Source organism: Telmatherina bonti (genome assembly GCF_933228915.1).
Source record: "Telmatherina bonti genome assembly, chromosome: 22".
Classification (NCBI taxonomy): Eukaryota; Metazoa; Chordata; class Actinopteri; order Atheriniformes; family Telmatherinidae; genus Telmatherina; species Telmatherina bonti.
Window position 1 is genome coordinate 14154204 of NC_136631.1, and position 13632 is coordinate 14167835.

Sequence of the window (13632 nt, forward strand, 5' to 3'; positions counted from 1 at the left end):
GAAGCTTAACTCCTTCAGTGTTTGTAGCAAGATACTGCATATCTTTTATAATTCTATGATGGAGTGTGCTTTTTTTTTGTATGTCCCTATTTGTCCCCAGAGCAGCATTTCAGAGTGAACAAACTGACACAGATGGCTCAATCTGTGCTGGGAACTGCTCTGAAGCCCCTTAACTGGTTGTGAAAGGAAGGTTATGTCACAAACTGCTCAATGGATAGCACTACATACCCTTAACATAACATCCACTCCCATGACCTCAGTCAGAGGCTGCTTCAGCTTCGCTGCGATAAGGACCAGTAGCCTTATAGGTCCCTTTTGAGTGGCAAAACATAATATATCTGTCTTTTACTGGTAATAAGTTGATCACATGTGTCGAGGCACATGTGCTAGATGATTTGCCTTTTCTGTAGTGTGAAGTGTCTCAATGCATTTTAAAATCATTTAATTGCCTGTTGGCGTTATTTTCATTCCTAAAACTTTCACCAAATGTAGAAACTTTTAAACCCAGGTTAAAAACATTTATTTTCTCATGCATGACATCAGCACAGTAACTTTAAATTAATTGAGCTTTTAATTATTTTAATATAATTTATGATTGTATTGTGATTTTGTTATTTGTATTTTCTTTTATGCTTTTTTTCTGTAATGCTTTTAATATTTCATGTAAAGCACTTTGAATTGTCTTGTACATGAAAGGTGCTATACAAATAAACTTGCCTTGCCTAAAAAAAGATATTCATATTTCTTTGCTGCTCACATAGAGCTGTAACTCTAGGGATCCACTCGTCGTGAAACACGGGATGGTCACGTGGTGCGCCGACGTAGAGAATGAATGAGCTGGCCATATGGAGTACAAGCGAGTAGAGTCACACAGAGACATCAGAGCAAAATACCATGGTCCTGTGAAGAAGGGTTTCCTCCACCGATAAATTCAAATTATTTCAATATTGCACAAATTCTTCTTCGTTTTCTCGTCTTGAGCGCACAATGGCACGAGGAGAAGGCGCAGAGCAGTACGCGGCGACTTTACTCACAGTAAAACCATTAAACACAGATATAAAGACAGTAAAGGTAAGTGAGACACTTTTATTTATGTATGGATCTTATTGTGCACGTTTTTATCTCCTTTTAGATTGTTTTACTGAAAGTTCGTTCAGAAGCACGTAAAATCATAGTAGGTTTTACTTCCTTTCTGTATCAGCCGTGTGGCGTCTTTCCTGGTAGTCCGGGTTTTGAATTTCACCACGTTTGTCCACCTGTCCAGGCGTAGTCCGGGCCCTTTTTTTTCTTTTTAAAGTGGGACCACATTTACATAGACATTTTTATATAAACTGTTTGGTCTGGTTGGTCCGGTCCAGACAGATGTGCAGCTGAGCTGGCACGAGCTGCTGCTGATTGAGAGCTGCAACAGATAACCGATTATTTCATTGCATTGTCACATCAAACAAACATTTTACTCTGTAAAGACAGAAAGCTTTCAGAATGGGACTGGCATGTAAAAATGTGGCTGTGTATAGCCTAGCACCCACAGCATTTCCGCTCTGTCACTCTTTATGAGCATTAAGTCATAAAGATGAAGCCAGTTTTGGATTGTAGAAATGGATGGATGACTGTCAAGGGATCTTTTGGAAGGAAGCGTACTTTAAATACAAAGCAAAGTGCCAAAATAGTCTGACAAATACACAGTCCTGTTTGATAAGTCATTAATTTCAGCAATACTTGAAGAGAAATGTTAGACATTAAAATACTTTTTAAATTATTCAATTATGTGTAAGTAATTTCTGTCCAGTTTAAAGTCTGCAATGTTATGCAGATTTTCCTTGAATCCAAAATCATTATTTCAACTGTTGCAGTTAAAACTTGACTGAACTGTGAGTTGATTTACTGAAAGAGATCAAACATCTAAAGCCGTGACTTTATTTAGCTTGTGTGTATGGGCTTAACATGGTTATTATTTCAGCCTGGTAATCATATGCTTTGGGATATGGCTGGAGTTAATACCGCTTGTGCCTTTTATTTTTGTGACAGGGTATCAATTTGTGTTGAGGTGATACAGATTTTAAATGCGTGGTGGTGATGTGGATCCCCCTCGCCGTCATCATCAGGCTTCAAGATGATTGGCTGAGGTCTATCAGACTGCAGCCGGTGTGCTGACTGTTCCGCAAAAAAAAGTCACACTACCTCCAGCATCCTATCACAGCAGCCAATGTGCTGGGCTGATGTAATGATGCAGTTTCATAGTGAGTGAACTAGAGTAACCTCATAGTTTTTCATGAGATTCTGACTGTAACGCAGCATCAGTGATGGGTGAGGGTATTTGAAGCAGAAAATGAGAATTAGATAAAATCCATTCATAACTCCCCAGGCAGAAGCATGAACTGTTTCAGAGCCGAATTAATATAGTTATGCATCACCTCTATATTTCTCTTCCAGGCAAAGGAGCGGAGAAATCGTCTGTCTGTATGGAACAAGCTGTGCTATGCATTTGGGGGGGCTCCCTACCAGATAACAGGCAGCGCTCTGGGCTTCTTCCTCCAGATTTACCTACTTGATGTGGCGCAGGTGACTGACAAAAGATGCACAAATAAGTGAAGCACATACTAAAATAATAAGACCAACAAGTATCACGTTGTTTTTAAAGAAAAAAATGCCTTCATCTGTACAGTATCCAACAAACTGGCTCTAAACTGAGTTCTATATTTTAGCGTTTTCCCAGTAGATTAGCTCCTGTTGTTCTGGCCTCTCTACCTCATGTCACTTTAATATTGTTCATCCTGCTGTCTTCGTCCTCTGTCAAGCTCATTAACTTGGACTCCTGTGGTTTTTGTGTCTTTGTTTCTTAACTAGTCTTTTCCCACACTCATCAGTGGAAATTTAAACAGTGGCTATTCAGCCAAAGGGATGAGCTCATAACAGTAGCTCTCATTGAACATTGGTGTCACTGCTCCTTTGAACTATTCTTCAATGACACCAAATGAGATAATATAGTTGGCATCTTCTTTATTTTAGTTTCAAGCTTCTCTCCTCTTTCCCTCCTCTCTCTCTAGCTGGATCCCTTTCACGCTTCTATCATCCTGTTTGTGGGCCGGGCTTGGGATGCCATCACAGACCCAACTGTGGGATTCCTGGTGAGCCGGAGTAGGTGGACCAGCATCGGCCGCATGATGCCCTGGTAGGTGTCTGAATCAGGTTCACAAGCAGAAGGTGATGTTGCAGAGATGAGGTGCCAGGATGTTGAGTGGAGACAGGAATGTGAAGCATGACTGCATGGAAAGCAGCTCATAAGCTGTAAACGGTAACCATGGCAACAAGGTTGAAGCGGTTGCTAAAAGGAGAAAAGGAATGAAAATTGACTGTTCGAATATGTAAAAGGAAAAAAAAATCTCCCTTTTTTTAAGCTTTTAAACACAACATTTTCCACTCCGCTATCACATGTATAAAACTAAATCTATTGGATTACTTTCAGAACCTACATTTAACAGACTATCTTCGTTTGCACATTGCTGTTTTGCTCAAACGTCCATGTGTGCTACAGGTGCCATTATGTCATGGATATCCATTTCGTCCCTTCCTCAAAAGGATGCAGTGACTTGCTTCAGTACGCTGCAACCCGTAAAAAGGATATGTTTGTGTGGATGTGTATTTTGAACAGTAACATGTCGCACAAAGATATGAAATATCCAGGCTGTAAAATGCAAATCCAGTTCTTTATTGAATCAAATTACTCCTGCAAACAAATTCATACAGTTGAGCTCAATGAGGAAGTCAGGTCATAAAGAGAGATGACCTTGACATTGTGCATGTAGAGGAAAGCATGTTTGTTTGTTTTTTTCCCACCATTTTAAGACTGTTTCATCATAAGCCATCACCTAAAGCATCACCTAATTAGCTGAGAAACATAACTAATATTTTTACAGATTTCTTTCTATTATGATCACATAGTGATGAGACAGTGTCTCTCTGATAGGAAAAAAAAAGACAGCTGTGTGCACGTGCTTCATGCTGTAAGTTGAAATAAGGAAGGGGAGGGGAAGCTTCTGCACAGATTGGTCCAACCCACACCACACCATCGAATTCAAGCCAATGGGAGAGTCACAATATGTGCGGAGTGTATTTATGATTCTGGAAGAGGCTTTTGCCTAAGCAAAGAGAGGTCACCTCATGTCAAAAGCCGTGTTTGGTTGAAACAATGGAGGTCATTGTCAAGGAGAGGCAACGTGTAAATGAAACAGTCATTTGTAAGATCTTTCTTTATTTTCTCTTGTGTTTGTTCTGTCTTTGCTGGAACTGTTGCACATTTAAAGATCATTTACAATCTGCAAGTTTTTTTTTTCATTAGAAAATGTTTCAAAGTGTGTTCCTGGGTTTCACTGACCTTATGATGCAAATTCTCACTTGTCTGTGTTTAGTCAGTCATGTCGACATGTCAACTTGTTTCAATCCAGATTATTTTCTACTGATGATAACTACATTAGCTCAGACATAAAGGGACACAAAAGTTGTTGCATTTGCTAGTTGTGTGTGTGTGTGTGTGTGTGTGTGCTGGGGGGGTTGGGATTACTATTGATATACATGTTTTCTGTTCGCAGCTGTGATAATAAATCCAGAATGTGCAGAATATTTGTTTTCTCTTTTATCTTACAAGACATATTTGATCTTCCAGCACTGTTTTGTCAACTCATAATATCAGATAAGTCAAACAGAAGGGAGGTTGTACAAGAGCTTGATCTTATCATTACTTGGACTATTAGCAAGCGTTTGTGTAAAAACAAGCTGCTGAAGTGGTACCAGCTGACAGACTGAGTTACAGCACTGAGGTCAGCTGGAGGGCTTACAGAGCTGAGTAAAAGGCTGTTGAAACTGAGTGGGGTGAGTGAGTTGGGCCAGAGCGGCCTCACCATTGGGTCAGCCCACCCTGGCCTTCTTACACTGCCCCGACAAGCCTTTCTCCAGCCATGAGATCTAATAAGGCAGGATTAACAGGATTATTCTCAAAGCAGCAGGAGGCCACAGAAAAGAAGTGACTGCATGGCAGGAATGAATAAAAAAAAGGTTTTGTGGTACAGTAACAGCAGGTGTAATTCATTAGCCATTCTCAAAGGAGTGAACCTGAACTGTGTTTAATCCCTTCGCTCACAAAATGAGACTAATTAGGAAAAATGTATTTGCTTAGTTTGATGATAGATCTTTTATTTAATACTCTAACTCTGCTACTTCCCACCCAGGATCCTTTGTTCCACACCGTTTGCGGTGCTGACTTACTTCCTGATCTGGTACGTGCCCCCGTTTGAGGAAGGAAAAGTCATCTGGTACCTGGTCTTTTACTGCCTCTTCCAGTCCATGCAAACAGTTAGTACCTCATGTTGATGCTTCTCAGTGATTTGTTCCCCCTTCATCACAATTTCTGTAATATGAGTTTGTGTCCATCTGCAGTGTTTCCATGTGCCATATTCAGCCCTCACCATGTTCATCAGCAGCAACCAGAAGGAGCGGGACTCTGCCACCGCCTATCGTATGTCAGACTTCCTGTGTGATTAACACACATCTGTGTTTTCTCTCATGTTTTAACTGCATACCTGCTTTTCTCTAAGGTATGATGGTCGAGGTTCTGGGCACAGTGCTGGGCACTGCCATCCAGGGACAGATGGTCGGCGGTGCCTCTGATTGTCCTACTGAGGCTTACGACGCTAACGGCACAAACACATCCACCGTCAACAAAACCATAGTTTCCCTGGATGAGACGGTAAGTCTCCTAAGGCTTGTATTGAATTCAATTATTGCATTTACAGCTGTTTTTTGTGCAGCATTTCCAGTTTATTTGTTATAAATGTGTTTGTTTTTTGAGATGGAATAACTGCACTGCATACATATTTAACAGCTGAAACAAGTTTTATTTTACTATGACTTTTATTAAATCAACATTGGGTAAAAAATAATCTTACAGGTTTCTAAATAAAACAAACAAACAAAAAAACATATTTTTAAATCCAGTTAAATAAAGATGACTAATTCAGCTTTATGTTAGAGGTCATGAAATAATGCAGCTTGTAGCTTCATGTAGCAACATATAAAGATATACCTTTCTTTGGGTTGACAAGTATTCAGGACAATGAGAAGAATGTCTCTTGGAGGCATTTTTGAACAAGTTTAAGTGCCAAGATTAACCATTCACACATTTATGTGCGAATCATAGGTTTGACCACTTTGCAAAGTCTAAAAGAAGAACTAGGTTCTGATGTGCATGAACAACTAACAAGGCATATGGCTGATTTGATCTGGAACCTGTTCTATTCTACAAGTTTTTCTCCATGGACTTGGAAGACCATACACTCCAAGCCAACAGCTGATCTTTGGTAACATCTGGAGTGTTGATGAACATCTGTCTCCTTGTCTTTTTGCTGTGTAATACACTGAATGCTCTGTAAGCTGATTCAACATTTTGAATCTTCTTCAGGTCAGTCAGTGTGAGATTGTACCAATTAGCTGTTCAGCATATCTGGAGACAGAATGAAGCAAATTTTCAGCTTTTAGAACATTTTGGACATTCAGAATGAACTTCAATGAAAAGCTTGATCTGAAAACAAAAACACAGACTTTCATTAAGATATTGTGTCATATAATGGCACCAAACATCCAAGATGGCACAGCCAAATGCTGTCAAGCAGATCTATTAATGATGACATGGTGGAAATGTCTGCTCATTAAATGTGTAGGCTGGAACACGTCATATGTCCGCCCTGCAAAACAGACAGGACCTTGTCAGAAACAAAAGATGAAAACAGATTAATTATCCAGTCACAAGTTTATTGGTTGCTCCCAAACGCATCTGGTCAACCTGCCACAATAATCCTAAATACAACTTATATTTGTTTTTCATCACAAACATTTTTATTCTGTTTGTACCATTTATACCCAAGAAAAAAACCCACAAATTTCTGCTCTTTGTGTAAAAGGACATAAATATGTATTTTTTGAATACAACAAGTAAAAATAAATCATAAAAAGCCTTATTTAATAATGTCTCTCCAGGCCTCTGTTGATTCAGGTTGATTCTTTCTTCTGTTTTTTTGCAGAAACGAGCATACTTACATGCTTCAGGGGTCATCTGTATAATCTACATCCTGTGTGCAGCAATCCTGTTCTGGGGAGTGAAGGAGCAAAAAGGTATGAAACCACCAAATGAAAAAAGAAGTTCTCACTTGTTCAGTGTGGAAATGTTGCTTTTAACATAGAAGTGCTGACATAAGACAACTCTTAACTCAAAACGCACTACATCTTCCTTGCACCTGATGTACTGAGACTCAAATTTCTCAGACAGTTTTTGCAAGATGCATCAGTTTTTGGACAAATTCCAGATTCCTGCTTATCAGATTGGTCTTTTATTTCATAAAGCAAAGATTTTCCTTTTGTCTTCTATTCTCTGTCTGTGTTGGATTGTAGAGAGCGGGCAGAAAAAGTCAAAGCCGCTCTCCTTCCGCCGGGGTCTGTGGATGGTCATGAGTCACGGACCGTACGTTAAACTGGTCGCCGCCTTCCTCTTCACGTCTCTGGCCTTCATGGTAATAGTTATGATTTTGTATAAACATTGTCAGGTCACATTTTAGAAAGTAAACACTTATTTCTGTGACTTTTTATGTTGAACCTTGCTAGCTTTGAGTAGCAGCTTTAGGTCTAATAAACTGACTGGTTTCACATCTAATTCTTGACAAGTAATGTTTATTGAAAAGATAAATGTTTTTTTTTTGTGTGTGTGTTTTTATCATCAGCTATTGGAGGGGAACTTTGCCCTTTTCATCACCTATGCTTTGGGCCACCGAGAAGACTTCCACAATATTCTACTGGTGATCATGGTGAGTTTTTCTTTTTTCCGCCTGAAAGGCCCTTCATATCCTTGTAACAGACCTTATCAGGATGGAATTTAGAGGACATTAGTACAGTCTGCTGTCCTGTTGTCAGCTGTTTCTCAGAAGCCTTCCCTCACACAACGCTCTGAGGCCGAGAGGGCAGATTTTCAGGGTGAGAGGAGGTGTTGTTTGCGCTCACTGGGAACTTTTCTCCCACACTCTCACTCTGCATTAGCAGAAGATCAAGGAAGAGATGGGCTCACAGTGGAGCTTTTGTTACCCTGGCAACCCCTCGTTGACACCACGGAAACCTCCACTATTGGCTGTGTCCTTCTTTCCATCCTCCCATCACTGTTTTCTGCTCTGCTGCTTTTCCTTCTGATTGCCAGTGGAAAATTTTGGGGTTTGTTATATTTGGAAAGGTGGGAGTGGAGAACTGCACACTGCAGAAGTTCAAGCTGCTTTTTGTTGTGCTGTCATTCAAGACTGGTTGGCCAAGTTTGGCCAAGAAGTTATAAATTGTATACTTGATGCAGAATCAAGTACATTTAATAAGGTGCATTCAAGCTTAAGTTAACAGTGGTTGCTCTGCTAAATCCATTTTCTATCAACCATAACAAAAAAAAAAATGCACAAAACAATGGATTTGATTGTACACAGGTAGAAAATAATCCAACTCCAACATCTGCTCATATACCTTCTGAATTCTCACATCTACGCCGTAACAACATGCAAACACCTTCAAGTCACATAAACCATAGGACAGGATCTGTGTTGTACTGAAAACACTACAAGTGATCCAAGTAGTCATTTCTCATCTCAGTCGGAAGGTTTTCCCCACAAATGTCTTGCAAAAAACCACTTCAGTGAGTCTTTCAGATTCTTGAACACAGTGATTTTCTTTGCTTTGTGAACACATCAGCTGTCATTTGAGATAGTATATCAGTACATGTTAAAATGAGTTAAACATTTTCAGTTACAATCTGGCGATGCCATATCAGGTTAGAGACACTTTCAATAGTTTAGTGAACTCTGGCAAAGTTACCATATCTGCTTGCTACTTCCACCCCAGACTACAACGACATCTCAATTTTTTTTGCCAGACTTATGACTCAGAAGTAACTTCAATGAGTTATTTGGATGGATTTTTATCATCTAAATGTGTCCAAGTCCCCCTCCCTTTATAAAATTAGCACGGCTGGATCTGATTGAATGAAAACTTAGGTCTGATTGTTTTATTAATCTTCCGTTCATTTACCCCGCACAACTTTTTGCTCACATTTGTGCCTTATGGTTTTTAATGAAACGCCATTGCTGATATTTTGTCATTATTCTTCCAGCTTTCTGGGACTCTAACCATCCCATGGTGGCAGTGGTTTCTGGCCCGTTTCGGGAAGAAGACAGCATCTTTCGTTGGCATCTCTGTTAGTATAACTTTTTAATAATTTATTTCTCAAGGTTGCAGCGATGTTTCATCAGATCAGTCACCACGTTATTTGAAAGGTGGCTAAACATATTGTTCTCCAAAAAAGAAACTTCTTTGACTTTGTTCTCTCTCTGTAGTGGGCAGTTCCTTTTATGATCCTTATCGTTTCCATCAAAAGCCACCTGATCATTTCCTACTTGGTGTCAGTGGCAGCAGGTGTGAGTGTGGCTGCAGCTTTCCTCCTGCCTTGGTACGCACAGATTTATCCATAGACTTCATCTCTGGCTGGAAATGTAGAGTTATTTATGTATTGAGTTTCATATAAGTTTTGCTTGTCATTTCAGGTCCATGCTTCCAGATGTGGTGGATGACTTCAAAGTTAAAAATCCTGACATTCATGGTCATGAAGCCCTCTTTTACTCCTTCTATGTCTTCTTCATCAAATTTGCCTCTGGATTGTCTCTGGGTATTTCTACTCTCAGCTTGAAGTAAGTTTATTGATATGATTGTCATTACTACTACTACTACCATTAAAATTATTTTCATTTGTACCTGCTGTCATTTTATAATGCAGATTTCTTGTTTAAAGTACTGTGTACAAGTCTCTTGCAACTCTTTATTGGAGCCAATCCTTGTTTTGAGTAACCGTTTTCTGAAGGTCTTCAAAGTCTTTCTTTCTATTTTTGCTTTGTAACATATTTTTAGTCAATTTCTGTTGCCTGGCCATTTTCTATGGGGAATCAGTTTTGTAGAGCCACTTTACCTCCATTATTTAGACATATCACAAAGAAACCCCAATTCCTTTCATTGCATATTTTAAAAAAAGGAAATATGGTAGTTTGAAAGGCATAAAGTATTTTTTGCATGGTATGGACTGAAACGTGGCATACAGTATATCTGCATGGTGTGACACTATCTACAGCAGATGAGAAACATCTATAAGGGATGTCCTGAAACAAGAAGAAAAAAAGAAATAAACTGAAAAAGTATTCAGGCAAAACTTCACACGGGACCTGCTAATTATTTTTCTGGCTCTGCACAACGAAATGACAATTGGCTATAAGTCTTTTCAAACACACTTCTTCATGAGTGTTTTCATCCTTTAAAACTCTGTGGGATTACCTCCTGGTTTTAATGGTCATGTGGTCTAAACTGTACTCACGTACACTCATTTTTTTCCTCTTCTTTCTACATTTTTTGACAGATTTGCTGGCTATGTGACCGGCAACTGCTTGCAGCCTGACTCGGTCAGTTTAACTCTGAAGGTTCTGGTCTCTCCTGTGCCTATCGTTCTTATTGTTGTGGGACTGTTGATACTGAGGACCTATCCCATAGACGAGGAGACGAGGCAAAAAAACCACAAAGTTCTTCAAGATGAATTGTAAGTGAGGAGTAAAACCCACACAACTCATACAGCAAGCTCAAACAACTGTAGGTTCAACAGTGTCATCTGTTTCATGTAAAACACTGAATTGTCTTGTACATGAAAGGTGCTAGACAATAAACTTGCCTTTATATTCAGTTTGCCTAAGATTTTACTTTGGTTTTTTTTTTCTGTGTGTTTAACTCTTAACTGTTGTGCCTTTTAACAGGGATTCAGAGTCTGAAACATCAGAGCTTGGGAGCAGCGTGTAGCTACACTACTGCACAGAGGACCATAAAGCAACACTGCTGCCTTGGCATCGCCCTCCTTATTGCACAGGTTTACATCGCCCTCTAATGGCAGAGCAGTACTTTTTTTGTTTTTTTGCTTCACTGCTGTGAGACCCAATAGTTTAAAAGAAAAACACAAACAAATGGTATAGAAATCAAGCCAAAGTCCCAGGTCAGATTTTGTTTTGGGTTTTTTTTTTTTTTTTTTGTTGTTTTTATGTCTCCGTATCTTTTTATCTCGGGCTTTTCTTTCATCAGTAAGGTGGAATCAGGCACTGAGATCTGTCCACGTGTCAAGCTCAAGTATTTGTCCAAAGATTTGTTGTCAACAGAGATGTTCCTGGAACTCTGTTTGTTTGTTCTATTTTCCATTTGGCGATTTCCTTCTGTGTGACTGCTTTACATCCTGGGAGGGATGTGTTGTTGTTGTGGCTGATGAAGTATTTATTTGTGGGTTTACAAAAGCTTTCCATCACTAGTGTCAACCGGAGTGTGACGTTACCCTCCATGTTTACTGTACTACTGGAGTTGTGTGGAGTTTCGCCAATGCCTTTTGTTTGATTTTGTTTTAGAAAATTTTTCCTGATGACAAAAACTTGAATTTTCTGAAGGTGAAAAGTTGTCTAGTAGCGTGTCTGGATCACTGCCTTTCAAAGACTGTGTATATTTATTTACAATGAGATTTTCTGATTCAGTTGGGACTCGTAATCATATTGGGGGGGGAAAAACTTTCTGCTTTATTCTTGAAGGTTCAATGAGATTCGAGATGCATGTCTTTTACAGCAAGGTCAACTCATATAATCATTTCAACTGACATGTTCTCACTTCACAAGATTGGAAAAGGCTTTATTTAACTATTTATTTGAACAAACTGCCTAAGGGATTGTTGTTGTTCTTATGGAAATGCATATGTATAATTTATTAAGTGATTGTTGTAGACTGAACAACTGATCTTAAAGTTCAGTGGAAAACTAAAAACATCAAAGTGGTGGATTTGTTTTTTTTTTCCTTTTCTAGGAAAAGATATGCCATTAACTGCTTTTACAAAATCGATACTTGCAAAACCAGCTGTACAAGCCCAGATTCTTTTGATTAAAACGGAGAGGCAGCTGTCACCCAATTTCCATTCATTAAGTTGATATAAAAGACTTAAAAAAATACAACTAATGATATATCTTTAGTGAACTGCTGCATCATGTCTTGTCCTTTTGTAGGATTTTGAAATTGCACTGCACAACCAGAATGAAACACATGACATCTCCCATTGGGCCATTCGTCTTGGCCTGTAAAATGCTGCTGTATGTATTAAATTGTAAATACTTTTTTCCACGTTTGACAGTGAAGAGCAACGTGTAAATCAGGGAGCAGAGAAAGTGATGTACTGTAAATTTGTAATTTTAAGTCTGTGAATAAAGTTTGTCAAAGCAGAAAAAAAAAAGTGGATTGAATTTGAATATCCCCAGAATAGTGTACACTTTGTGTGAGATGTGTTGATTAAATGTTGGCAATCGATGTCCCTTTTACCACCAGGCTTGTGTCGTGACGTATCTCCACTAATTACCTGCAGCCGTGACGCCAGAGTTTTTACGCGCGGATTGAACGTGGATGAGAGAAAGGACAACAGTCTGTTGCGATGAAAACAAAGTGTTATCTCTTCATTTTATGTATTTCCGTTGTATTCCTCCCCCTCTTTAGTTTTGCGTATGAATCTCAGTTAAGTCGAGTGGGGAAAGTTTTAGAATTTGTTGAATCAAACCAGGAACCAGTCAGTCTGTCGACTACACCGAGCCAAACGCTCCCCCGGAGGTCTTCTGGCAGCGCATCTCCGTTGTCTAAACTTGGTTTAGGGAGATTAATTCATTCTTCGAAAGTGGTAACCCCTCCATTAATGCGTCCAGGACAGATGCCGTCGGACTCCCCAGTTGACCCAGACGTCTCCGTAACTTGCTCCGCGTCTGACTTGGTCCTGCGGGTGAAACGAGCTTTCTATGGTCTGGGTGCAGATGCGCAGGAGCTGACATTAGGCAGCAGCTGTAAAAGCAACGGGGATCTCGGGGCGCACGGTGACTTGGTCTTCAAGTATCCCTTGACGTCGTGTGATGCAGTGCGTGAGGTAAGGTCGCTTACATGTCTGCTGCACCACCTTTTCACATTTAACGTCAGTGGATGCTTGTCTGACGCACAGCTGCCTCGTGGTTTTCTGGTCTACAAATATGTACTTCACTACGAGCCTTCATCCAAACGATTTCCAAGCAGAGCGCAGCCCATAGATGTCAACATAGAATGCCATTACCAAAGGTTCGTTTGGTTTATTTGCTTTATAAAATGATCCATTTACGCAAAAAATGGGTTTGTGCTGATGCCTTTCAAACCCTCCATCCTACAGAGACTACTCTGTTCACCAGCTGGCCGTACAGCCCACATGGCAAACTATAATTGTACGTAAAAGATTAAAGGGTCATCCAGTGGACTTCCAGATCACACTAATGGATGGTATGCTTAAAGATGCTTTTGTATTCTGTGAATACTTCCCCGCTTGGATGTGTTTTAAATATTTTCATGATGATTCCACACATCTAATTCTTAGATTCTTGGAAAACTCCAGCCAAAACTCATGAGTATCTACTTGGGCAAACGGTCAATGTCCAAGTGTCTAATCCTCACCTTTCAGCTGGAGAAAAACTGTACATCAGTGCCTGCTATGCAATG

At 39.7% G+C, this 13632-nt stretch overlaps 1 protein-coding gene across 1 annotated transcript; it reads left to right on the top strand.

Moving 5' to 3' along the window:
• Positions 1-987: 987 nt before the first annotated feature.
• On the top strand, positions 988-10905 carry LOC306772883 (sodium-dependent lysophosphatidylcholine symporter 1-B-like; the record flags this gene model as incomplete). The annotated part of the gene is made up of 14 exons (XM_079262528.1): positions 988-1071; positions 2434-2562; positions 3048-3172; positions 5226-5349; positions 5434-5512; positions 5592-5743; positions 7074-7164; positions 7441-7559; positions 7767-7850; positions 9185-9268; positions 9408-9520; positions 9615-9758; positions 10475-10651; positions 10863-10905. 14 exons carry the CDS (start codon positions 988-990, stop codon positions 10903-10905), a joined length of 1548 nt encoding a protein of 515 aa, XP_079118654.1.
• Between the last annotated feature and the right edge of the window lie 2727 nt (positions 10906-13632).